Source organism: Pagrus pagrus, assembly GCF_965226575.1.
Source record: "Pagrus pagrus genome assembly, chromosome: 21".
In the NCBI taxonomy this organism is placed as follows: Eukaryota; Metazoa; Chordata; class Actinopteri; order Spariformes; family Sparidae; genus Pagrus; species Pagrus pagrus.
The window spans coordinates 22491620-22518492 of record NC_140208.1 but is presented as its reverse complement, the minus strand read 5'-3'; the positions used below and the strand labels follow the sequence as shown (position 1 = coordinate 22518492).

The window sequence follows — 26873 nt, the reverse complement described above, 5'->3', positions numbered from 1 at the left end:
AAACATGTTTTTTTAACCAAATTAGTGGAGACTTGTTAGTGGCTACACTTAAATAATTGTACAGGAAGGCAGACTACTTAGAGACACTCCTTTGACCACTAATCAAAACAAGCAAGTAACTAGTTAAAGACCTTCAAGCAGGTAGCCCTGTTGTAATGCGAAGCAAATCCGCTGCTGATGGGCTGATGTGCCGAGTCAAACCAAGTCAAGCCCGGCCAGCACATGTGCATGGCCCCATCTGAGAAAAAGAGACAATTCGAGAGCCAGCAAGTTGGTCAGCAGTTGGTGCCCAAGCCACTGGGTAGCCTGTGATGCATTTAATACAAAATATGCATGTGACATTTACTGTGCATGCCAACATTGAAAATTAAAAACTGGGCACGACTGGTGGCTCTGTCACCTTATGACAACTGAGACGGAACAGCATTGGCAGTTGCTTAAAATACCAACCACTATTAAAAGCAGTATTTTAATGAAAACCTTGACTGTCAGGCCAATACTATTTCCAAGTTTTACTCCAACCCTTCATTTTTAAGTGAACCCCTTGCCCCTCAGAGCAGAGTTACAAGGGATAGTGGTTGAAATCTCCCCTTAGTGGGCCAACCCTTCAAGACTCATACGTCATTCGTTGATGTCGGTGTTTACGTTACGACCGGACATTTCCAACATGGCGCCTTCCTCTGTCTTTCTTTGTCGCTGATTATGTGTTATAAATACGTAGGCCTATTTACAAACATGGCCTGGATATTTATACCAAGATTTATGATGATTCGACAAATCGTTAATTTTCAGTATCGTTGAGTGCAAAAAGGGCTTGAACCCACAAAGTGCTGCTTGTGGCTATATTTCTTATTCTTCTTATTGTTGTTATGATCCACATTCATACAAATGTGCAGTCATAAGAAATGTTAATTGTTGAGCACTAATGTAGTTCTTCTTTTTCTATATTATTCAATCTATTTTTAGTGTTTGGCAACAATTTGCTCAACCACTGCTGAAGCCAACAAAGCAGATTGAATGGAACTGGGAAAGAGAGAGCAGAGGAGGAGAGAAAGAGAGATGAAGTGTGTGTAAGTGTGTGTCTGTGTGTGTGTAGCTTTGTCCATGTTTGTGCTTACAGCCTGCTGACAGTGACAAATAGAAAACCCTTCAGGGCTCATTCTCTCTTTCTCTGCACCCTCAAACAGAAAGGTGGTGTGTGTGTGTGTGTGTGTGTGTGTGTGTGTGTGTGTGTGTGTGTGTGTGTGCGTGTGTGCGTGTGTGTGTGTGGAACAGAGGTGCTGACCAGTCCTGGCCATTCAATTCCTTTCCTTGATCATCCATTCCCTCCCCTTCTTCCTTCTTTTACTTTTCAGAGTCTCCATCACTCTCTCCCTTTCTCCCTCCACCACTCTTTCATTCCTTCCACCCCAATGAGTGTCTGTGAGAGAGGTGGAGGAGACATACACACCCTAAGGGTTCTTCCTTCCCTCTTTATGAATGACTCCTGGCTCTTTTTATTGGCTCTATTTATTTACCCATTCACTCTCTCACCTATCCACCAAATTATCCTCCTCTTACTTTAAATCCCCTGTCAATCTCCGATCTGCCTCTTTCTCGGCCGCCCTTTTCCTTTTACCCTTTTAACACCACTCCCTGTTGAATAAGAGAAGAATAACTTTGCTATTTGAAAGATATTTCAAATCAATTTGCCTGCCTCTGCCAAATATTGGTTTCAATAATCAAATGTGAACAACTCTTTTTGTGTGTTGGCAGAATTTGCTGCCTCATTTCCTTTTGTAGCTACATATTAGTTTCCTCCCCATTTACAATACAAGCTTGATGTGTAAAACTGGATCAAGATGATTTGCATGTCATCTCATAATTATAACCATAAGATCTGTCGCTCTGTAATGCAGCCAGATCTGATACTGGCAGTGAAATGGAATGACGGGCAAGCAAACCAGATAGTAGCAAAAAACAGGAAAGCCCCAATTAGAATATATAAAAAGAATAGGGTGTAAAAGTTAACCAATATGAATCGGAAATCAGTTTTAAAGTTAAAGATACGCTACATAGATGTGGACCTCTGGACTGATCTAAATCTATTGTCAAATGGTTGATGGCCAGATTTTGAAGTTATGAATCGGTTGAGAGAAGCTGCAATGCTGCTACTTCCGCACAGTGTCTTCAAACTCTTGTAAAAGTTCAAAGGTCAGCGTGAGACTCTCGTGAGATGAGGCACAGGAATGTTAGCGTAGCGTTGCCAAGGAAACAAAAGCAACATGTCCGACAATGCCAACAAGATTTACAATGCACCGTCAAATCTAAAATCTAAAGTCTGGAAGAGATTTGGATTTTATAAGAAGGACCAAGAGTTGGACAAAAAGCAGGCCATTTGTAAGCTCTGTAGAACAGCATTTAAGTACAGTGGCAGCACAACAAATTAGCATTCGCCTGGTGAGTGGGTATGATGAAACCTGTGCAGATGACGAGGATGCTAGTAAAGCTAGCACTAGCAAGAACACACAAGACAAAAGCACAGAGATTAAACACTTTTTCCCGCCGCAACTCGGCGAGGTCTAATCACAACATCTATAGCCCGTTTTATTGCTAAGGACTTAAGACCCGTCTGCTTTTGAACATGTTGCTATCATTAGCTCTATTCTGTGACTGCCTGTAGTACCGCACACTGTTAACTGTCAGTGTCTACTGAAATGATGTACTTAATTGACCCATACTGCACACTGCTCACTGTCGACTGACAGTTGCTGCACACTGTTAAATTAATCCAACTTTTGAGTTTGTTATCAGTAGTAAACATTTGTCTGATTGTTAATCATGGGAGTGATTTTATACACTGATTATTACTAGGAAGCAGAGGATACAGACAGTCAGTAACATCCAGTTCAAAGAGGTACAATGTAAACCGATCTAGCTCAGAGACCCCCTGATCATGGAGATCCAGACAACAGGATAGTTATTCCTCAGGTCCAGGATGAGACAACAGGTGTGTGTGAATCTTTGGATGTCTCACGATTCGATTCGATTCCGATTCTTAGGGTCACGATTCGATTCAGAATCGATTCTCGATTCAACTGATTCTCAATTCAAAAACTGATACAGTGCATAGTGTGTTAAGGCAAATTATGGCATCAAAACAATACAGTTTGTTTAAGTCAATGTGATTTTTAAACAAACTGATTCCAATGATGTAATCACACAAAGGCAAACATTAAAAAGATTTTTAGAAACATTTATTCATGCTAAACAAATAAAAACGTACTTACTGTACAAGAAATAACTTGCATAAATAAAATTGCCCAAATAAAAGCTTAGGCCAGCTGCCTTTTTCTCCCAGAAGTTGGTGTTTTGTGTGATTTTAAAAAAAAAAAAAAAACTTTTTTTTTTTTTTTTTTAAATCGATTTTTGAGGTTTATGAATCAATTCAGAATCGTGGATGCTTAGAATCGCGATTCTTATGTGAATCTATTTTTCCCCAACCCCTAGTTTTTATACACTGAGGTATAAAATAAAGATATACATAATAGTAAGAAAATACACAAGATTCCCCGGTCTGTCCTGGTCTTATAAAATATCGGTTTCATATTACATGAAACCAAGTATTGTATTGTATTGTATTGTATCATATCCAAACTGAATCGAATTGTACTGAATCAGTATCGAATAGTATCAAATCGTTCCATTATAAAAAGAATCGTCCCTGAATCGTATCGTAGACCATGTATGTGTCGAATCGTCTTATAAGGGAGAGATGCACACCCCTAAAAAAGAAGCTTGGAAGAAATGGAAATAAGGTTGATGTCTTACCATTTGTGTAAGGGTTCGCCACCTTTTTGTTGGTCATTACTCTGGCTGTGGCATTGTTGACCTGTCGGCAGATGGACAGAGGTTAGTATGAGGGCAAACATGCACGTACATGCACGTACACACGCACACTTACACACAGAAACTGTAAATGCTATGAACAATCCACATCACAACCATTCTTAATGCCATGCTAGTATTTAACAGTTTCAGCAATGAGACCATGCCGTGGGTTTGTCTAATATCACTGTGTTGATATCATTCCCGGAACACCATAATTAATGCTGATGAAGGTTCTCAGTCATCCAGGTCATGGTAATTCTAAGTGCTGTATCATAGGCAACTGGACTTGTTTCAGTTTGTTGAAGACGTTTCACCTCTCATCCAAGAGGCTTCTTCAGTTCTAACTAACTGGAGGAGTTGCAGGCTTTTAAACCCTGTGTGGGAGTGTCCTTACAGAGTCGTTAAGGACACGTGTGACCTCTGAGTTTCAGAGTTGTTAGGGCCACTTGTGGGTCGTTGACCCAGCCGGCCTTCATGTGGGTTGCTAGTGCTAGGTGAGCCCAGTTGTGAATGGTTGTTAAGCTTTCTGGGGAGAGAACTCAGTCCTGCATTGTAGGTGGGTGATAGTAATGTCTTAGGCCACCTCCTCTGTTCAAGATGTAAGTGGACAGCAGAGTCTTGACCTGAGGAGTTGGCCCTCCTGTGTAGAACCAACATCATTAATGTTGCTCCAGGACCATCATTTCAGCTTACAAAAAAGTGAGAAAGTCTGCTTTGAAGCCTTCGTAGCTGAATGGGTTGAGTATAGAACTCACACCCAAGAGAAAGGAGTTTGTATTCCAAGTCACTTATTATTGTCTGTGTTTTTTTTCAGCTCCCAGTTTTCGCTGTTTGTTTAGGTATAGGCAAAAAAACAGGAAAATATGGTTTGGGTAAAAATAGACCCTTTCACAACATTAATCACATGTTACAAAGGATAACTCCTCCCATGTGTGTAATTTTCTGGTCTTTTTCCAGAGTCAACATTACAAATGACGATGTTCCAAGAACAACAACACAGTCATATCAGATCTTGCACATGCAGTGAGTCAGAAGTCTTATGTTGAAACACATTCAACTGAGAAAAGATTTAAACAACATATAAAAACTGGAACAAATGCACACACATGGTAGTTTGTAACCCTTAAACAATAAACAAGATTTCAATGAGTTCAATTTAAGATATTAGTCCACAATAGCAGAATAGGTAAAACATATCAATCCCATTTTTTTTATGCACACACAGCTCCTGCACAATTCCCTCACTACTCACTATTGTGCTGCATGCGACTATACCACTTTCCCATGAGCCTGATTTTGGTGATTGGCAGGTGAAAAGTGACCTATTGTTAGGGGTTGATGTCATGAAATATAATGAGGGCTGCAAAATCTTGTGTTGAGTTTGCTTGTATTCATGTGCAGCCAAATTATTGTGGATGCTACCCTGGTAAGGTGGATCAAACTTTATTTAACAGGATTGTTATTTACTAACAATTTTGCAATATGGGCTCACAGCTACAGGTATTACCTATACATGACTATGTAACAGGTTGGAAAGGCCTAGCAGAGTCAATTTTGCATGCACTGTTAAGAAATTACATTTACATAGAACAAATTTTGCAGCAAATGAGCTTGGGAAGAAATGTAATGCTGCCCATACACAATTCGTTGTTAGCAATATGAGAAAACAATGTTAAATGCTAAATATGGAAAAATTGAGGAATGAGACGTGATGAATCAAACCACGATATCTGTGTGAGCTAAACCATAATCCTTTTGTTGAGTGAACCTAACCACATACAGAACCCTGGTCTCCAGAGTCAAAGTCCTGCAAATTGTTCACCCACCAGCCACCTCGTTCTCACCCACAAACAGAAGCAGCATTTACATTTCTTCAAAAATTATTAACAAGAGAGCATAGTCGTAGTAGTATTAGAGACAAGGTTGCTGCATCTGAGTAAAAAATGAATGATACCCTCAAGATTCTTTTATTTGATTAACCCTATTGAGTTACAGTTGAAAAAAGGAAACGGGAAAAAAGAGTGATCAGACAGATTAAAAGATGGGATAAATGTATCTCCATGCAAAAAGATGGTGACATCAAAATTGGACATTAACTGCTAAGGTCTGAGGACAAAAAGTTTTGACAAGCTGTAAGTCACAATGGCAGATCACTGTAGGTCATTTGGAAGGAATTCTTCAATAACATGGTAGTTTCTAACTCACATCAAACCCACCACGACTTCATGCAAAAACCACAGACACAAAGAGACATGACACAATCCATCATAAGGAAGAAGAATAATTCATAATTTGTGTCAAAACACACTGCAACACACTAGCACACTCCTGAATAGGTCTGTATTTCTCTTTGTCACACACACTTACTGATCAGGGTTCGGCATGCAGCGTTCAAGGTGCAGCAGGCAGGTGAGAGAGAGGAAATGGATGGAGGAAGAGGGGGAAAAGAGGGAGTATTGCAGAAAACATCAGGCAGGCACAGAAAGAAAAGAGAAATTCAGGGGGAGGAGGAGGGGAGTAAAAGAAGAAGGGGAACAGGAGGTAAGAAGAGACAGGAAAAGGAAGGCACCTCTATTTTGCGTCCCTCTACGATTGTACCATTTAGTTTCTCCCGTGCACGGTCTGCATCTGCACTTGTTTCAAATGTTACAAACCCAAAGCCCTGCAGTGGCCCAGAGGTGGGATTGAAAATCAAACAACAGAAAGGAAGTCCAGAATTGGAATGATAAAACAAACAGGGAAAAAGGAGAGAGGAAAAAGACACAAAGCAGAGAGCTGCAGGTCAGGAGGAGGTCTAGATCTTGAAGCAGAACCCAGACAGACTGAAGGCTGGTTAGACAAACATGAGAAACTGCTGGAGTTACAGTAAGGAAAGCTGGGAACACAGGACATCAAACCACAGACAAGAGTGCTGATTATAATGATATAAAAGTAGGGTGAAAATGAAAAGGTCATGTGGATGGACCATCAGTGTAAGTGCGAATTTCTGGGTATTAAATGTTCACCTGAAATTTTCTTTAGTTTTTGAAAAATAATCAGTTATCTAACTGTAACTACCCTCGCTCTGTCATTTGTTTCTACCCGTGGCATTTCTCAAATTTTTTTATGACTGTGTTTTGCGTGATTCATCCCTCATGCCTCTCACAGCAGTAGGTTTTATTTTGTTCTTCGGTTTCATTACCTCATGGTGAATACTGTACAGTCTCTGTGCCATCTGTGATTATATGATGCATTGCCATGCGCCATGGTGCTGCAACACATTGGTGAGGCATGTACTGGTTATCAGATCAGAATCAGAATTATTATTATTATTATTATTGATTTCTTGTGAAGTGCTCTTGTGTTGTATATGCAGATCAGGTAGGGCATGGACCACATCCAGATTTGCCCTTATTTGTTCCATTTATTTATTGTACTTTTATTTTATCAGGAAATCACATTTAGATCAAAACCTCTTTTCCATGAGAAAACTGGCCAAAGCTGCAGCCGTACAAAATCACAACATATTAAAATGCAACATTACACAACATGATATTCAAAAATCCCTAGTATCACAGATACTTGTAATACTGTACATGTCACATGTCAGCATGTGACACACATGGCAATAAAAACAAACTTGATGGGAGAATGTGCACACCTGGAAGCAAACCATGCGTATGAGCATTTTGGAGGCAAGGGGAATTGGTGACACAAACGGTGAGGTGGTGGATTGAAGCAGATTGTAGAAATTAAATGTGAGAAGCATTATTCTGTGCATAATGATACATCTCACAATTGATTTCACTTCATATCAAAGTTATTTACTAGGGGCGTGCATCTCTCCTTTGTGAGACGATCAGAGATGTATCTAGATACATAGGCTACAATACGATTATTTTTATTATGGATACGATACGATAGGATTCGATTCGATTTGATCTGGGTTTGGTACGATACCATATAATTCCTTGTCGAGTGTAGACATTAATTTTCTATTATAAATTAGAATAAGCTAATTCTATAAAAGTGGCATTGCTTACTTATATACCTACTAATATACATTTCATAAAAGAACCAGGGAAGACCAGGGAATCCTATGTATTTTTCTTACTATTATGTTTATCTTTCTCTTAACCTGCTTATACCTCAGTGTATAAAAACACACCTGTTGTCTCATTCTGGACCTGAGGAACAACTATCCTGTTGTCTGGATCTCCATGATCAGGGGGTCTCTGAGCTGGATCGGTTTGCATTGGACATCTTTGAACTGGATGTTACTGACTGTCTGTATCCTCTGCTTCCTAGTAATAATCAGTGTATAAAATCACTCGTATGATTAACAATCAGTGAAAGGTTTACTACTGATAACAAACTCAAAAGTTGGATTAATTTAACAGTGTGCAGCAACTGTCAGTCGACAGTGAGCAGTGTGCAGTATGGTTCAATTAAGTACATCATTTCAGTAGACACTGACAGTTAACAGTGTGCGGTACTACAGGCAGTCACAGAATAGAGCTAATGATAGCAACATGTTCAAAAGCAGACAGGTCTTAAGTCCTTAGCAATAAAACGGGCTATAGATGTTGTGATTATCTTAGACCTCGACGAGTTGTGGCTGGAAAAATTGCTTAATCTCTGTGTCTTGCTTTACTAGCTTTACTAGCATCATCGCTGTCATAGCCAACATAGCAGCTTCACTCCACCGACTCATAACTTTAAAATCGTGCTGTCAACTGGCTCACAGTACATTTACATCGGTCCAGAGGTCTGCACATCGGTGTAGTCTACTGTATCTTTAACTTTAAAATCTATTTCCAATTCATATCTGTTCATTTTTACACCCCTATTATTTATAGATCCACATTATCATAAACATTTGAACCAGCTGTGTCATTTGTACTTGCGCATGTGAAGTAAATCTATTCCATAAACACCTTTTAAATCTAAAAGTAATAAGCCAACTCAAATCTGACATCATATTTCCTCAGCGCTGTCTCACCATCACATTCCAACCCCCGGAGCGCAGTGGAGAGGGCCCGTCTGTTTGATAACGAAATGATCATTTCATGTAGAAATCTCAAGATTACAGCTATCATCAAAGAATGAATACTGTACATATATAACATGAGTACCATTTTAGTTTTCACGGAGCCTAGTTGTGTAGTTGTGTTTAAAATCGCTGCAGTGAATACCATCAACTGTGTTGTCAGGCACACACTGCGCCACATGGAGCGCACTGGAGCCAGTGCTGTAGCTGCCACACATACTCTGCTTTCTCCAATCAGCTTATCCGGTTCATCTTCACAACCAGCCCATATGGATTGTGTAAATTAAGAGCATGTGGAAATAAAGCCAGTGACAGCTCTCACACAATCGTTACACTCCATAACCTTATTGTGAGTCCTGATCATAATGCAGGCAGCTTTCACCGTTGCTAAATTTCAATAAATAGATAGTGTTCACGTATTCAATTGAAATCCTAGGGTGGTGGATAACACTGATCGTTGCGATCATTTCGGCAAGTGGAACAGTCAGTCTAATCACTGTACACATAGAAATACTGCCACATATGTGTAATGCTGCATGGACTGCACGTACTACACTGTCTCCACACTACTAGAGGTCAATGTGAATGAATGTATACAATATGTGCTTTGTAACCTCCACCTCAACAATGAACACATCGTTCTCTGTGACAGAAATGTGTATTTCCTTGGTTTCTCTCGTTGTGGCCATGATTCACTGTAAAGAACCATCATTCAGTGGCTTATTTTCAAGCATTTACGTTCATGAGGCACTTTGCATTGACCATATGATGGCGGTATATGAGGCAGATCCATGTGCACACATTTCCAGGTTCATTTGGGATTCATAAAAGGAAATTGCGCATTGTTGGGTGTACACCAGGTTTTATAAATCAGAATATTTTTTGGCTTTTGGGCACATGTACACTTTAAGTATGGATCCTACGCAATGTTTTATAAATGAGACCCCTGGTCTTGTACTCTCCTACAGGATTACTGGGTAACCATTTTCAAACATCTTGCCAATACTTTGGATATGGTGCTGGCACAATGTGCAGAAACTGCATTTTTGGAGTACTACCCCACCATCAATTAGTTAGAAGGAAACGGAAGGATGAAGAAGAATTTTGCAAGAGTGGAAGTCTCTAATTGGTCAAAAGGCATCTCTATGGTTTAAAGACCTTATGATTTTCTTAAACCTGGATAAAATTAAATACAACTTGAGGGGGTCATCTGGAAAATTTTAGTCTGTTTGGGGCCTTAGTTAAATACAGACACTAAGACAATACAGGACAAGTGATTGGTCCGCCATAGATGCACACTGTCATTTCATGTTAATACATTTCAATTTACTGTGCACTTGTTTTGTCTGCTCTTTTATTTGTTCTTTCTCTGACTTAAGCCACTACTGGATTTAAAAAAGAAGGGCGGGTTAACCAGTATTATTTCTTTTACAGTATGTTTGTATTTCTCTTTTTTTTTTTCATCTTATATGTACATACAGTCGTGGTCATAAGTTGCACTTGTGAAGTGTTTGAATAAGCTATTCTGATTTATTTTGGACTTTTGGATATCACATAATAGTATTCATTTAATTAGGGTTGGAGGGTTAAAGAATTCAATATAATGTTTTACTTAGCCACAAATACTACAATGGGAAAGTCTAAGGAGCTCAGCATTGACCTGAAAAAGTGCATTGTTGATTTAAACAACTCAGGAAAGTGACTTGGAGCCATTTCAAAGCAGTTACTGGTCCCAAGATAAACTGTGTAAACAATTGTTTATAAGTATAAAGTGCATGGCACAGTTGTGTCAGTGCCACGATCAGGAAGAAAACACAAACTATCACCTGCTGCAGAGAGAAAATTGAGCAAGAGAGAAGCCCTTGCTGCAAACAGGGCACCCTAAAGCTCAACTCAAGTTCACTGCTGATCACATGGACTTGAGGAAAGTCACAATGACCAGCTTGTTTGGAGGAGAGAAGGTTAGGCCTTTCACCCCAAGACCGCCATACCTACTGTCCAGCATCGTGCTGGTAGTATTATGCTGTGGGGCTGTTTTGCTGCCAGTAGATCTGCTGCTCTAAATAAAGTAAATGGAATAATGAAGAAGGAGGATTATCTCCAAATTCTTCAGGAAAACCTAAAATCAGCAGAAGATTGGGTCTTGTGGAGTGTTCCAACAGGACAATGATCCCAAACACACATCAAAAGTGGTAAAGGAATGGATCAATCAGGCTAGAATTAAGGTTTTGGAATGGCCTTCCCAAAGTCCAGACTTGAACCCCATTGAGAACATGTGGACTGTGCTGAAGAAACGTTGATGCAAGGAATCAAACACATTTAGTTGAACAGCCTAATTTATACACAACGTGAGACCAGGGCGCGGCCCATAGTCAACAGAAAGCAACAGCCTTAGAGGTCCATGCCTATATTCAATGGGAAACAAAATTCAACTGAGCAATGGTGCAACTTAGTCAGTCAGTCAGTCAGTCAGTCAAAGACAGCCTTTCGTGTTTATAGGGCTGGCCCAAGCTTTGCTGTGGTCCAGCCAATTAACCATCTAATTATCACCTTTTCTTTGTGTGTGAATGTGTGGATGCATGTGCACGTGCTTTTACATTTTTTTTCTTTCTAGCAAACCAGTCTCTACTGCACTGCACAGAAACAACTGGACCTAACTGAATTAGGAGATGAAATGAACGCCTCCTCACACACAATGGAGTTTTGGATGTGCATATGTTTGTGTGTGCGTGTGTGTGTGTGTATTTGCTGTAGGATGCAGTTGCTTTGCTGGTGTGCAAGGGCCGTGTGGGCCTCCAGCATCAAGTCTCCACAGCATCAGTGAGCCTTGAATCTCTGAGGCCACCAAAGCATGCTCATAACATCCTGTCTACATCTCAGACTGGGCCTGGAGAGGCAGCTCACTCAGCAGCCCACACGTGGCAAAATGTGCCTCCAGACCTTCAACTTTTGAGCCTCATTTATCTATGTCAGTGATTTCTTATTTCATGTTCCTACAACACATTTTTATTTTTGCTCTTTTCTAGCACTACTAGCACAGTACAGGCAGAAGAAAAAGCAACTGTGTTTAACAGTTTAACATTATTCCTCCAATATTACCATTGGTCATTATGACCCATTCTGGGTCAATTGGAGGCAGCTGGCGACTGCCTCCAGTTTCCATAAAACCTACCCCATCCTGCTAGTCTGTGGCTCCCTATTCCCCTGGCACCACATCATTTTGTGTCTTTGAGTCTTTTGATTTTCTGTATAGTTTATTTAGTATTTCCTGAATTAACTTAGTAAAAATTTGTTTATCAGACTTCTTTGTTAGAAATTACATCTTTTGATACATTTGTTAACTTTGTAAATTAATCTTTGTTAAATAAAATTCCTTTTGTTTAGTATATCCCTTACACATGCTTCCCTTATTTGTTATGGTCTGAGAGGCAGCCCTTTGTCACCCCCAAATGCATCAAATACTGCAGCCTGGTCAGGTGCCTTACACTTCAAAGTTTGACGCTATAGTTACCCCTCTCGTGTCACTTATGAAGTGGCCCTCCAGTGCAGTAGTATAAAGAGTGAGAAAAGTCCGAGTTGGGTGGTCGTTGGGACGATTGGATGGATCATCACTGGGCATCCACTGGAGACCAGGGTTTACTTCCCTTTTGTGACCAAGAGTCAACAGTGATTTGTTTATGAGTTATGTTACGTAAGTAAGCTAACATACATAAATGATATAACTTATGTTATGTGAATTACAAGACTGAATATAGTTATTTTAACAAAGTATGATCTTTTCCTATGCCCAACTGAGTAGTTTTTGTGCCTAAACCTAACCAAACCATGACCATTTGACATGTTAATAATTGACCAACAGTCAAATATCATAATACTGTTTGTCAGCAAGCTATATTTTGAAAGTCTAATTGCACATTGCAAATGATGCATTATAACTAACTTGACCACACCTTTGCGTGCAAAATTGAATGCTAGAGGAGTAGGTAGTGCACCATGGTTCGAAGCTTAAGGCCACTGACCAAGCTGCTGTATTTGAAGAACATGTTGGTTAGGGCCAAGTGGAAGTGAATCTCTTTTCATGAAAATATGATCGTTCGAAAAGACACACAGGCCTCTAGTTTCACAGCAGTAAAGTGGTGGTAGGAACAGATAATGCTACCACGGTGTGTGCTCTCTTGTTTGATTGGCTAGGTGGCAATCCTGATGTGGGTGTGGTTATGAACATTTAGTTTACACCTCTGAGGACCTCTGGAACTCTTTGAAGTACCAGTTACCAGTGTTCTGATGACATGTCCATTTTCTCGTCTACATAACCTGCTCTAACCTAAACCTAAGTTTCTCCCTCACTTCCCTTTGGCTAGTACAGACAGTGCTACCAATAAGTATGGTCCATGCTCCTGGCTTGCTCTGTCATTGCTGAGTTATGGTGTGCTTCGCCTGATAAAACATGTGAATGGCACCTGGTGCCATGATCTCGTATGCATACACAGGATTCACTGCCTTCCACCGGGCATAAATAAGATGTAGGCGAAATTTATCCCTTTGACATTTTGTTGCCATATATGGGTTTATTCACTGCTCTTGACCGTAATGAAAATACTCTCCTTTCTTTCCTTTCAAATGTGAAAATAACTATAGTGAATGTTACATGGCTGGACAAGCACTGAACATAAAAAAATGGTTGTTGAAGGTGAAAGAGTGCTTAAGGAAGGAAACGGTGGGTAAGTTAAGGTAAGAAAGATAGACAGGACAGGAAACTGATGTTACCTTGGTAACTATAAATGCTTGTCTTATCCTTTTAAAGTGATAGCTCAGGCCTTTTGATGTGGGGTTGTATAAGGTACCTTAGTCAGTGTATTACCTGCAGTAGATGACCGTCAGCTCTCCTTCTGTGTGGAGAGGCAGCAAGTAGCATCAGCAGGAAGAAGAGCATTGTACTGCTGTAAACCGAACCACCAGCAAGACGTATTTTAGCCACCTAAAACAAGTCCCACCTAAAAATACATATCTATTTAAGTGTACGCTATTTTGGACTGATTTTTTTGGTGCCTTACGTTGCTGTAAAACAGCCCTTTCCTTTGGCACTACATTCCCTCAACCATACAACGTCCATATTCCTACGCACAAGCAGAATATACTAGTGCCAAAAGAAAAGGCTGTTTGATGGCAACGTACGGTGCCAAACATTCTCAAAACATAGTGTAAACTCAAAAAATATGAAAAACACGTTTTGTCTGGTCTCTACATATATAACCTGGTCCTCCCTGAGCCTACCAGCTCCCAGAATGAGGAAAGCAAACAAGTCCTGCATGGTCTCTGCAGCCCACCCACTGGTAAAACGGGGCTCCTACAGGCTGTTCAGATTCAGCTCCTTCCGTTACGTCACAAAAGGAGTGATTTGAAGTTCGGTGTGTCCAGCAGTAAGATAGCAGTGTTTCGCAATGTCGTCGCTCAGAGCTAGAAACGCAAATTGCTCTGTTGTTGGTTGTAAAAATCAACATAGGTGCCTATATTCTGTCCAGAAGAACAGAAGAGACAGTGGTTGCGTTTCATTTTTAACCATAACATGCCGGCTACAGTTCCTGTGAGTCTGTTTGTGTGTGCTAACCACTTCACATCGGACTGCTTCAGTAACGAGGGTCAGTACAAAGCTGGCTTTGCCTCGACACTGACCCTCGTAAAAGGATCAGTCCCAACCATACGGGACCCAGCAACTGCACCCGAGCCACAGGTAAGTGTTGCCACGTTTTGATAGTATTTACAGTTGCCGATGAGTATGGTGAAGTCAGCTTTAAATTGGCTAACTGGTTAGCTCCACTGCGGTCCGCTATGCAATGGCGTTTAAAGGGACTTTAATGTTAATAATATTACGAGGGAGCTTGGTTGTCACAGTGAAAAGTCTGGAAACATGTGCAGACTGGAGACAGAGACTATGCGGACAGTGTCCAAGAGTTTGGGGACTGTGTTGGAGACAAACACAGTATTTGCTAGCTGTTTTTAGATGTTACCTGTTGCAGGTCAGTGGGGGATGAGAGCCGGGTGGTTGTGTTGGGGAGTCCTTCTGGGTCCGATTCTGGGTCAAACTGGTATGGTTGAACGACAGCATCTCGGCGAGCCATAGCGATACATCCACGTAAACATTAGCACATGCTACCGCTAGCGTAAGCGGCATCCTCTCCCAGAGAGGGGCGTGTAGCAGGCAAGGCAGGCGTTGACAGACGGAGCTCATTAGCATTAAAGGTGCAGGCAATGAAACAGCCTGCTCTCAGCAGAGCTCATTTGAGCCACTTTTAGACAGCTGAAATTCAGGACCACGGATGGGTTTGGGGCAATACATTTCGAATACAGTGTTGGACCCACAATCTTCTTCTTCTCTTGGCAAAAGGATGAGATCCCCTCGGGATATTAAACAGTTTCCATCCATCCTTTTGCCGATTCGTGCAGTTTGCAGCACAACAGCTCCTTGTCATTTTCTTTCGCCGCTGACTCCACTGGTAAACAAATGAGACATGTTCCGCTTTCTGCCCCCTGGCTGCGTGCGCATATGTGCGATAACGTTGCACAGAAACCCGTCTACAATATGGGACCTTAAAATGGATATGTCTTTTTAGACTTATTTTAGGTAGCTAAAATACGTCTTGCTGGTGGTTCATCTCCTGCAAGTAATACACTGACTAAGTACAAGTACCTCATAAAACCCCAACCCAACATCAAAAGACCCCAACTATCTCTTTAATTACAAGCTGATTAACTTATAAATCTTGCAAACATAAAAATACTTTTAATGCCTTTTGTTAAATAGTTAAGTAACCGGTAACCACCATATGAAAATTACATTAGCTTGTTGTTACCCCTGGTGATCTAGCATGGATATACTGTCAGAAGTCAGAAAGGTTAACAATGTCAGGATAAGTAGATGGGTGATATCCTGAAGTATCTTAGTATGCCGTTGTTAAGTAGCCTGATCAGCTCCAATACAGCTTCAGTGCTGCTTATTACAGGTTCACCAAGTGTGTGGATGAACCCAACCCAATCGGCAGAATAAATACTGGCAAAGTATGTTTCTGCAAAACAACAGATGTGTTAAAACTTTGTCTTTCTTCATGTTGCGACTACTACATGTAGGTTCAATCTAGAGCCCTGCTTGGGACTGTTTTCTTAATCCCGCTCCTGCCTGATTTCTGAGCATTGACGCCCACTCCCACCTGCTGTGTCCACTCCCACTCAAATCAGCAAACATTCTTAGCAATCAGTCCCGCACAGTAGAGTTCCAATAATGTTGTGCCCTCTCCTGTCCCTCTGGGAAAACAGTGTGTGACATTAATAAAGAAATGCATACCTCGGAAATTAAGATGTATATCAGCACCTTCGCACAAACACAACAAACTCCTATTCTTTTTCATTTGATTTGTTATCAAAGCAAAAAGCAAAAGGACCTATTTCACAATACTTCAACTCAATACTAATAAGTATTGGCATGAGGAAAAGGGAGGTGGTTACCTTTCTGAAAAACTGGAGGTGTTCCATTACTCCCACAGACTAAATAAACTGACATATTTTCAACTGATCTGCTGTCAAAAAATGCTGAAATTAACTTTTGTTTTGTTCTTCATCCTTTTTGATTAATGATAGTAATGCTAAACTCATTTTACAATGCATTTCCTTTGATAGTCTAAGGCAAAATAGAATTTAACTTATGTTTTGCAAGTTAAATATATAATGAGTTATATAACACGTTAGTCTACTACAGTTATGTCACGTAACACGCTTCAATCTGCTTTACCGGCCAACGTGAAATGTTTATTGTTGTTTTTTGAAGCACCCCTCTACACCGCGCATGACCATATTATTATAGGCTATCTGTGTGTTTAATATAGCCAAGCAGTGTTACTGGTGTTGTCATGAGCTTATTAGATGGTATGAAAACTTCAACACAACAGCAATACTTGTTAGCTAGTAATCATGGGATCTGCTGCTTATTTTTTGTCCATCTGCGTCCACTGGTAGCAAAGTTATAACCGGCTGCTCCTGCAAGATTTGTGTTGTGTCCCTGTTGCTCATGCTCTGGTTAAAAACAATTGGTTAAGGCTAGGAAATGTTTTGTCTTAAAATACCTGCTTTGGTTGCCACAAATATGGCTTAAGTATTACCAAGGTCTTGTTAACATCTTATGGTTTTGTCAGCCCGTACAAGGCTGCAGACGGCCAAAAATATTGTTTTTTTGTTGCCACAAACACAGCTAGAAGTTGAAATGAAGGCCCATAAAAATATCATGTGGTGTCATGTTTGCAAATATTGAAACTCCTAGCATCCCCATGACATATCAACATATGACACGTTTAGTGCAAATGTCCGTATGGTACGTAGCATATGACATGTACATATTTGAATGTATATGTGGTTTGCAGAAATGTTAACAACTAACATTTTGTGGGCTGAATGAACCGCATCCCCAATTTGTTGTGAAGATGGTGGTGGAGAGAACTGTCTCCCTTCGATGTTCGGTTGGTTTGAGGTGTGAAGGCCATAGCATATTTATCCTTTTCTTCCTTATCACAACTAAACAGTGAAAACCCCTAATTAATTTAGGTTTTTGAGAAGGAATGATTGAGAATCATGACCGAAGAAACTTTATTTTTAGGCTCTGGCAATAGGCATATAGGACTAGGAGACAAAAAAAAATAAATTAACAATTGTAACCCGCTATTCCTTTTATTTAGCTGCATTATTCAGTACTAGTTTCTGTAGGGGGCACACTTGTTGTCGCTGAGTCATGGCGGCTCTCCCTAAAAAAGACCTATCAGGATTTGGTTAAAGAAACTATTTGTAATTGTAATTCTATTTGTAACATTTTAGTTTGAGCATACTTATTTAACATATTTGTCGATACCATATGGCTATAAAATATGCTTAAAATTAACAGTATTCACAAAGTGACAGGGAAATATCAAATTATACAACCTAACTGACATTATTTGTTCTACCATTCCTGGAATAATATTTGTTACAATGAACAAACGGGCACAGGTGAAAACATACCGTCCTTGGCGGAGGTAATGTTTGTACGGATCTTGATGCAAAAAATCAGGCATATAAAGTGGTGTAGTCTGTCGTCCTGAGACAAATCAGTTAGCATTTATGCACATCTGGTTCCCTCATCTCAAAGTCTAGAGGGTTTTTAATTGATTTTTGGTTAAATGCCAGAAATAAGGTCTGTGGTTACCACAGGCTTAAGATATTTACACGTTTTGTTCTATGACATAAAATACATAACAGAATGTCCCACAATTGAATTATGAAGCGCTGAAATGTCTGTAAAATGTAAAATGGAGGTTGCTTACAAGTGGCTAAATGAGACTATAAAAGTTGTCGGGGACATTAAACGTCATCATGCCAAACACGGAGACTCATCTACTCACTAGTCCATCTTTACAGGTGGACTAAAGTTACAAACTATTCTAACTCTAACTTTACAACTTTTACATTAATCAATTTACTGAAAACCTGTATAGTAATTGTGTAGTAAGACGGTGGTGGTGATGACATTTAAGTCATGCGACCGCCTTGTAATTTGTTTATAGCCTAACATTAGCTTTTTACTGCTAGCGATTAAATTTACGCTTCGAAAATCACAGAAGTGGTGTTCATCTGTGAAGATTATCTTGATAAACAAAAGATGGAAGTACCATAAACTTGCCATAGAGCTTATTTTTGACAATAATCTAAAATCCAGTAGAAAAATCCCACAGGGATTTTTTGTCAAGGGAACCAAGGCAATGCTAACTGCCGAGTTAGCCTACAATAATACTTCATTGCCACACCACTCTATTTAGGTGGCTGGTATTTATGAGTGAGTACAAAAGGGGATTGTTGAGCCTTGGCGGAGGCACAGTATGTGCTCTACTGAGTTCCAGTCTACTGGGTTTTTGTTTATAACAACTTTGTGAAACATTTTACAGCTGGTATAGAACATAACACTCAAATAAAGAAACCAAATGCTTGAAATTATAAACATTGAAACTAAAAGATACACATGAAATAGTAAAAACAAAATTCACAAGTAAGGACAATGGTAGATATGGTTGTGAAATGTAATTTCATTTCTTTAAAAAATATTTCTATACAGTGTTAGTTTCTAATACATCTAAGCTACATTACAACTTATAAACATCTGGTGCAATCGGCTCCTGAACAGAAAATGTAAAGGCTACATGAAATGGCTAGAGGGTGAATCACTGTTATAAGAGAGTACTGTATGTGATACAGATCAGCAAAATAGGTATTTGTTTATGTGAAAATTATGAAGTAAATGCTTTAATTTTAACTCAGTTCTACCTCTTAGTGTGTTATCCCACTGAGCAGGCAATGTCTGTGGACGTCCAAAACAGGCTGATATCATGTACGTCGGGCCAGGCCATGATCTGAACGTCCAATGACAGCCAGAATTAGTCGATAAATGACGTTAAGAAAAGACGTCCAGTCAGGCCATAATCTAGACATCCACTGACATCCAGAATTAGTTGAGTTCATACTGGCTATGATCTGGACGTCCACGGACAGCCAGAATTAGTCGACAAACATCATATAAACGTCTATACAACATCCAGAAAAGACATATAAAAAACTTTCAGTCTGGCTCCAAAGAGGACGTCTTTTAGACGTCTCGGATGTCCATAAATGACGTCTAAAAGACGTGATCTAGACCACTTTTTGCTCACTGGGATGTAATTCAACTGTGCTGGATTGTAACTTGGTGTAGTATATATTCACACAGTTTATTCTTACTTCTTGACACTAGAGGTTGAGAAGCTAACCAGGCAAGATAGTGTGTGTTTGCAGACTGAGTAAATCTTAATGTCAGCATTAAGATAAGTGGGAGGAATTTATTCTCAATGTATAGCAGGATGGTAAGGTGTGAAATCTGCCTGAAGGCTAGTGTCACTGATAGGTCCGTTATTACTATTAGACAGAAGGAAAAAGAGCTGTGAAGACAGTGAGTGGTGTGGAGGACTGCAGGAGAAAAGGAGGGCAAGGGACAAATACAATTGGCTGGAAAATCATGTGTGTTAAGGAGTGTTGTTAAATATATGGTTACAGTGCACTTACCTTGGAGCCTCGCTCATTAAAAATAATCTCCACGTCTAAAATCTTGCCAAATTGCTGTGGGAGACAGGAAGGGAGGAGGTGGTCAGGGGATAAAGAGAGAGGAAGGGGAGGAAGTAATTAGTATTTTTCTCTTCTACTGTAAAATCAAATCAAATAAAATATACGTAATCCCAGATTTTAAAAAAACACACAGCTTCATGCTTCAACACCAACCCCCCACCCCCCGCACACACTCTCTCTCACACACACACACACACACACACACACACACACACACACACACACACACACACACACACACACACACGCACACACTACTAAGTAGGTCAAGCAGTCACTGCTCCAGCTCTTACTCTTAATTCTGTTTAATGCTGTGTTTGCTCTGGTGTGGTAATAAAGAAATGTGTGTGTGTGTGTGTGTGTATGTGTGTGTGTATTAGGGACTAGGGCAGTGTTAATCAACATTACAGTGGTAGATGCTAAAGCAGTGCAGCGCCTCAGCACGCACCACTGATCTTACCAATGCCTATCATCTTACTCTTTCTTTCCCCTCTAAAAAAAGGACAGTCATTTTAGTGAAGGTGAGTGCCCTCTCAGTTTAACATGGACATTGTTTGTATCCTGAGAAGGGAGTTGGGCCATCAGTGATAACCATACTTTGGGGGGAGGGGTGGCAACAAGGCTTGTAATAAACCATACTTGTTTATCTTCCCATGATGCAGACCATCAAAGTAATTACCTGGCAAATCTCACTCTCAGCAGTCTAGCCATGCATCTGATGCCTACGATCTCCTGATGAAGCTGTTTATGATGGTTCTTTGGCTAATTACTGTAGAGTGAGACCTCCAAAGACACACAGCAAGTACATTCATGTTGGCAATGAATTTGTGGCTTTTATATGTATGAGTTTAAATAGGTTAAAAATGGTTAAAAGTCAGCGAGTGAGTGAGTTCCTTTGTTTATAGCCTTATCTTGGGCTTGAACGTACCATAGAGATGTGGTAATACAAGCAAATTGGATTAGACCTGTGCAGTATATCAGGTATATCTATACCTATATCTATTTGTGAGCCTCTTATCATGCAAGGCCAGTCAGCATGGTCTACCTCTGATACCATAGAGGTGAATTGCTGACAGCATCTATAGTATGTTTGTTTAGATCTTGTATCTTTTGCTTTATAAACGATATTTGACCAAAACAACCTTTTGCTCTCGGCACTTTTTGGGGTGTTTGGTCAGAAGAGTGCTGTGCTGAACTGCACCCACACACAACTGGGATATAGTGATGTCATCAGTGTGTTGAGACACCCTAGAGTACACTTACTCATCACTGCAGCAACCCCTAACCCTAACCCTGCTAAACCACTAGAAGTTAGCAAAACTTTGAGCTACTGTTAAGTTAATCTTAAAAAATATACATATTTTTATAATACATTATACTCAACAATTTAATAGCTGGGAGAACACTAACATTGCCTTTAAGAAGCTGTATTTTGGGTAAAAAACACAAATAGTCAGACAATTTATTTACCTTTGTATTACTTCACCTATTTTCTTTCCCATTTTTTTCTTTCCCGTTTTCTTTCTTATTTTATTATTTTTTTAATTTACTGATTTCTTGATTTATTTCAAATTTTTGCAGTTTTAGTCCGTGTTTCTCGCTGCTTTCACCAAATCTGAGCTTGAGTGATTTAATTTCATGCAACTACATACTCTACTATATCACAAAAACAGTTGTGGTGCATTTTACTCCACTACACTTGTCTGACAGCTTTAGCTTAAGTTAGTTTTCACATTACAATTCTTAATACCCTTCCTGCCCAGTGAGTACCAAAGTCTTCCTTTTATGTGACGAGAAAATTATCCTACTTCTTAAGCTAAACAAAGTCTTTAAAAGCCCTTTTGGATTAGCTGGAAAAGAGTTGACTTTTTAGAGTTCTGAAAATTCAAAACTCACGTATCAAAAACAAAACTCTTGACTAAACACAAACTCTAACCACAAATCCCATCATTTAGCAAACTCATTCACCTGGAAAACACTGGCCTTCAAATTGTAACACCCTAATTGCCAATCTAATGAAATCCTCACAACTTTGTTTCGAACTCTGACAATGTTGCAATAAAAAGTATCTGGATTTTGGCAGCATTGTGGATGAAAGCGAAAACAAGTCAAAGTCAACATTGTTTAAATGCTGTACCACACCACAAGAATACCAAGCAGCTATTTTCCTCAGGATGTGAGACCCCTCAGTCTTCAGCACTCCACCAAAAGAAACATTGTTTCAATGTTATCACTTATCCCATCTGGATAAGTCGGAATTCAAGGCATCAGAACCCCACTCCAGTGTTGCTTCCTGTTTTTAGGTTACAGTTCTTTCTCAAACAAAGGATGGGGACGTGGTTACTAGTTGGATGTTATCCATTATCATGGCAAACAGACTGCTGTTCTAGTCAAGTTCTAGCAAGATCAAAATCATTACAGCCATAGCATTGATATTAGCATGCACAGTGATAATGGTTATATTACATTTACTTCCAGGAGACAACTTCACTACTAAACTTTCCCTGTGCTCTGATCACAAACACCTGTCTGGTCTGAGCGCACCCACCGTCGCTGTCCCTCTAGCTCAACTACACACACACTACACGCTGCCCTATTCCTTAAACACACTGTTCCAGGTTTAAGTGTTCCCTGTAGTTTTTGTCCCTTGTCTCCTCCTGTCTGTCCTTTCTGGCTTCACCCAGGTGTGCTCCTGCTTGATTGTGTAATAAGGTGCACCTGGCCTGGTAAAAAGGCCTCTCAGCCAGGGAATTTGTTTTGTTTTAACTTGGTAAAGTGCGTTTTTGTTAATCTTAATTAGTATCTTGGCTCTTTGTCTTTTTTTATGTTAATAAATACCATTGATTTGGTCATTTATAAAGGTGTCATTTTACAGTTAATGTGGGTCAGGGTTGGAGTTTTGTTTGCCCCATAGAGCCACCTAAGGGTGGGGCGGAACACATACAATATGTGATCTCTGCAGCTAGAAGCCTCTATCAAAACTTTTGTGAAGGCTGGGCCTTTTACCATAGGGCAGGGGTGGGGAACCTCCGGCCTCCGGGCCGCATACGAGGCGAGACTGTTTGGTCCGGCCCGCGAGGCAATCCATAAGTGTACCCACAAACAATTAATTCAGTAAAAAATATTTCAAATGTGTAATTAAATGCCCCAGGGGCTGGTGTCTGTCTTTCCGGGCCATGAGCAAGGTCATTGAACACAACATCAGCATAACTGTCATCACGTTGTGTGCTCAGTGATTGACAGGTGACAACAACGTGAGGAGACGGAACATGGCTACTAAAAAAAGAGAAGTTGATGCAGAGTGTAGCTCTTTCCAGGACAAATGGACTTATGAATTCTTCTTTGTGAGAAGGCTAGCCCGTGAGCCTGGTGTGTGGGGACGCGCTGGCTGTAATGAAAAAGGCAAACCTTGAGCGTCATTACAGCGCGAAACATGCTAAACTGGATGACCTGAAGGGACAAGAGCGGTGGATAAAGTTGTCGCTCTCCGGCGGAGTTTGAGCGGCCAGCAAGCAGCTTGATCCGAACCGCGAGCGGACCAGGACAACGTGACACAGGCTAGCTTCGTGGTCAGTAGCTAATTTAGTAATAGCCTTATATGAGACAACTCAGATCTGTCATTTTCGAGTGATTTAAAGTTGATATATGAGATTTTAGGTTGCTGATTTTTTTTTATTTCACATCAGAATGCTCTGAAATGATTTGAGGTACATTATAAGGTTGTCTACTATCAATCTGAGGTGAAGTTGTTCAGTGGAAACAGTAAACAGGGAGTTTTCTTTCAATAGCATACTGAATTCAGGGGGAATAGAAGTCAGACCTGTCATATTCGAGTGATTTAAAGCTGATATATGACATTTTAGAGGGCTGAATTTTTTTAATTTCATGATTTGAGGTACATTATAAACTTATCTACTGCTTAAACTACTAAACATCAGTGAGTATAAAACCAACAGGAACAGATTATTAAAAAATTAATTGGATTAAAACAATAAGATACACTGAGATGGATCAAATTGGCTAAAACATTAATTAATGGTCATGATATTTATGTTATTGCAATTAAGTTAAAAAGGCCATAAAAATATGTTGTGAGCTGCTTACATAAAAAAATAAAAAATAAAAAATCATGGCCCCTGAGGGATGGTATGAAAATTGAAATGGCCCTCGATAGGAAAAAGGTTCCCCACCCCTGCCATAGGGGGTTGAACTCGAAGTTTACTTTCAACCTTTGGGATTTTGACTGGATCCAAGGAAATGACCTCCATTGTCTGCCGATTACATTGTGTCATGTTGACTGCTGACTGAAGCTGGAAATGTACTTTACTTAATGCAGACATTACAAGCCCCATTCACACTGCCTTTTCAAGGCGGCAATTTTCCACCAATATTATGCCTCACTGTGTGAAAGTTACAGAGGCGGAATGGGGGGACAGTTTCGTTCCGCCTCTGATCCACCATCGGAGGTAGTAACAGAGCCGCAACAGAGGCGAGACTGCGTCTGTGTGAATGGAAATGGCAGCAGCGTGGGACAGGGGTGTGTCGGTCTGCTGGCTTTCAGTCTGACTAAACAAACTACTAAACAGCTCCTTCACTTATCAAATTATAGAGAAATGTCCCACACATTCCCCAGTCTTCACACCTAGGTGCAAAGACTGCCAAGAGACCAAGCTTTGAGCTACTATTGGTCAGGGTAACAGACCCCCCACTGACCAGCTAGTCAAAACTCCAGCTCCATCCTTTGTTCTCGCTCTTCTCCCACTGGTCTGCCTGCCCTTTGAGCTCTCTTCTCTCTTTGCCCACAGCATCGACGTGAGGTATGCTCATACCCCAACTCAATTAGCACCAACAGCTGGGACACAAAGCTTGCCAGCTAACTCCACAATCCGAGGGACATGAAGCAAGATAGCAGCTAACTGCAACCCCTGCAAAGGAAAGGAGCGATTGGTTTCCTTAATCCACCTTCTTTCAACGGATACTGCACAGCAAGGACAGCACTGATCAACATTTGGATTACTATGTTCTCCTGCTGGGCTCATCAGCTAAGGAACCACCAGTACCTTTTTCTACAAAGACTGGTAACGTTGAACTGGGCATAGATAGCAAACAGCATGGCTAGGCACAGGACTGTTTAGAGTCGCACTCACACGAGGCAATCTGTACTGTGACCAAGCATGTTTGACCCCCAAAGTCCAGTTTTTTTGAAGTGTGAGTGCTCTGTACCGTGCTTGAGCATGGTTGGACGAAGTGTGCTTCGGCACAGTACAATTGCTCATGCACTTGCATGGGTGCGCAATGTGGACATGAAGTATAATCATGTGTATTACACTGCCTTGCATAATCGAGAAATCCAGGACTTTGAGAGGGCTGTCTATAACCAAAACAACACAAAATAAGCCACAAAAAAAGTCATTGAAGTGTCATGTTCTCTGTGTTGTTCTCCACTGTGCCGCGACCATGCTACGACGTGTTGACGTATGTACAAGAGGTAACCGTGCTCAGGCCTGTTTGCTTCGGCATGGTATGGAGCACACACACACACACACACACACACACACACACGTATAAACGTAGTACATGTTCGATAGTGTTTACATTGTTTGTGTTAAATAAAAGACTACCTACATGCTGTCTATTTAATATTGTACAAGACTGAATGTTGCAATCTATCAAACTAACAGTTTAGTACATTTGAATGAGACCAGATGATTGAATTGGCTATGTTTTCCCTTCAAGGGTGGTGCTTCTGAGGCGATCTAATGTAAATTGTAATTGTAATGTGATTATCCCTGATAATCATTAATTATCATTGAATGCCAAATTTAACCCAAATTCCCTAATAATGTTGCATATAAACAAAACATAAATGGTACATCCACGTGAGGAAGTGTACTGTTGGCAATCATTCATAATTGTGCAATATTAATTTAAGCATTATTAAACAAACTCTTTAGCCAAAAGTCTTTAAATTTAACCCCACTAGGCTGTTACAGGGGTAGATGTAAACAGTGCGGTGAGAATTGATTTATCAGTCAAATTGATAACCCATTTGATTAACCAAAATCTTTTAGATCATTAACTACTACTTTGAGCCATTTGCTATTGCTGCTATCAATTCAAGTTGAAAGTGCTCTGTAGAAATCATAAGCATTTCAGTTCAGCATTTAAATACTCGTATTCAATGCATTCTTGTCAAGCTGTCAGAATTTGATGACAATTTAAGTGCTCCTCTTTTAATCACAGCGTGCCAATGGCCCTGTGAGACATAGAAGTTTCATACCTGGCTGTTACTGTGTTGCATTTAAGCCTGAGTGAGAAATGCAGCTAGAGATAGAGCCACAGCGTGCTACCCTGTGAAACAGAAGTTTTGTACTGTTACTAGTTGTTGCCACCACATGTTTCAGCCCGAGTCAACTTTAAGAGACAATCCTCTGTCTGTTACTGCCCTGCATTCCAATTGGTGCATGTTCATAGTTTGATGGGCTAAGTTACACTTGTAAACCTGTGTTTACCTTTACTGGTCCCAAGAGCCACTAGATTGTGCTGTAACCAACCCTTCTTCACAGGAAGCTAACCAGCTAGCCAACCACACTGACTGTTGTTTAGACAATTTGCTTAACAATAGAGAACTCCACTGTAGAGCGATTTATTTCTTCCCTTGCAAAGAGTGTAAAACCTGGCTGCCCTGAAGTCATTAGCAGGCTAGAACAGGAGGTAGAACTCCCTAGGCCGCATAATTCTAGTCTCCTCCATGAAGTAGAGATGGCTAATGAGAAAGCCATGCACCATTTAGATGACCTGCACTCAC

General features: G+C 40.3%; 1 protein-coding gene across 15 annotated transcripts in view; it reads right to left on the bottom strand.

Moving 5' to 3' along the window:
- LOC311250962 (RNA binding protein fox-1 homolog 3-like) overlaps positions 1-26873 on the bottom strand; it is a 655829-nt gene that overhangs the window by 51142 nt on the left and 577814 nt on the right. For 13 of the 15 annotated variants that reach the window (XM_084343161.1, XM_084343160.1, XM_084343152.1 and 10 more), the window contains 3 exons: positions 20006-20059; positions 6440-6532; positions 3811-3871 (listed from right to left, as the gene is read on the bottom strand). In XM_084343161.1, coding sequence (XP_084199287.1) covers positions 3811-3871; positions 6440-6532; positions 20006-20059 — 208 coding nt within the window. The remainder of the gene's footprint in view (positions 1-3810; positions 3872-6439; positions 6533-20005; positions 20060-26873) is intronic. The other 2 variants (XM_084343158.1, XM_084343150.1) reach the window with 1 other exon arrangement.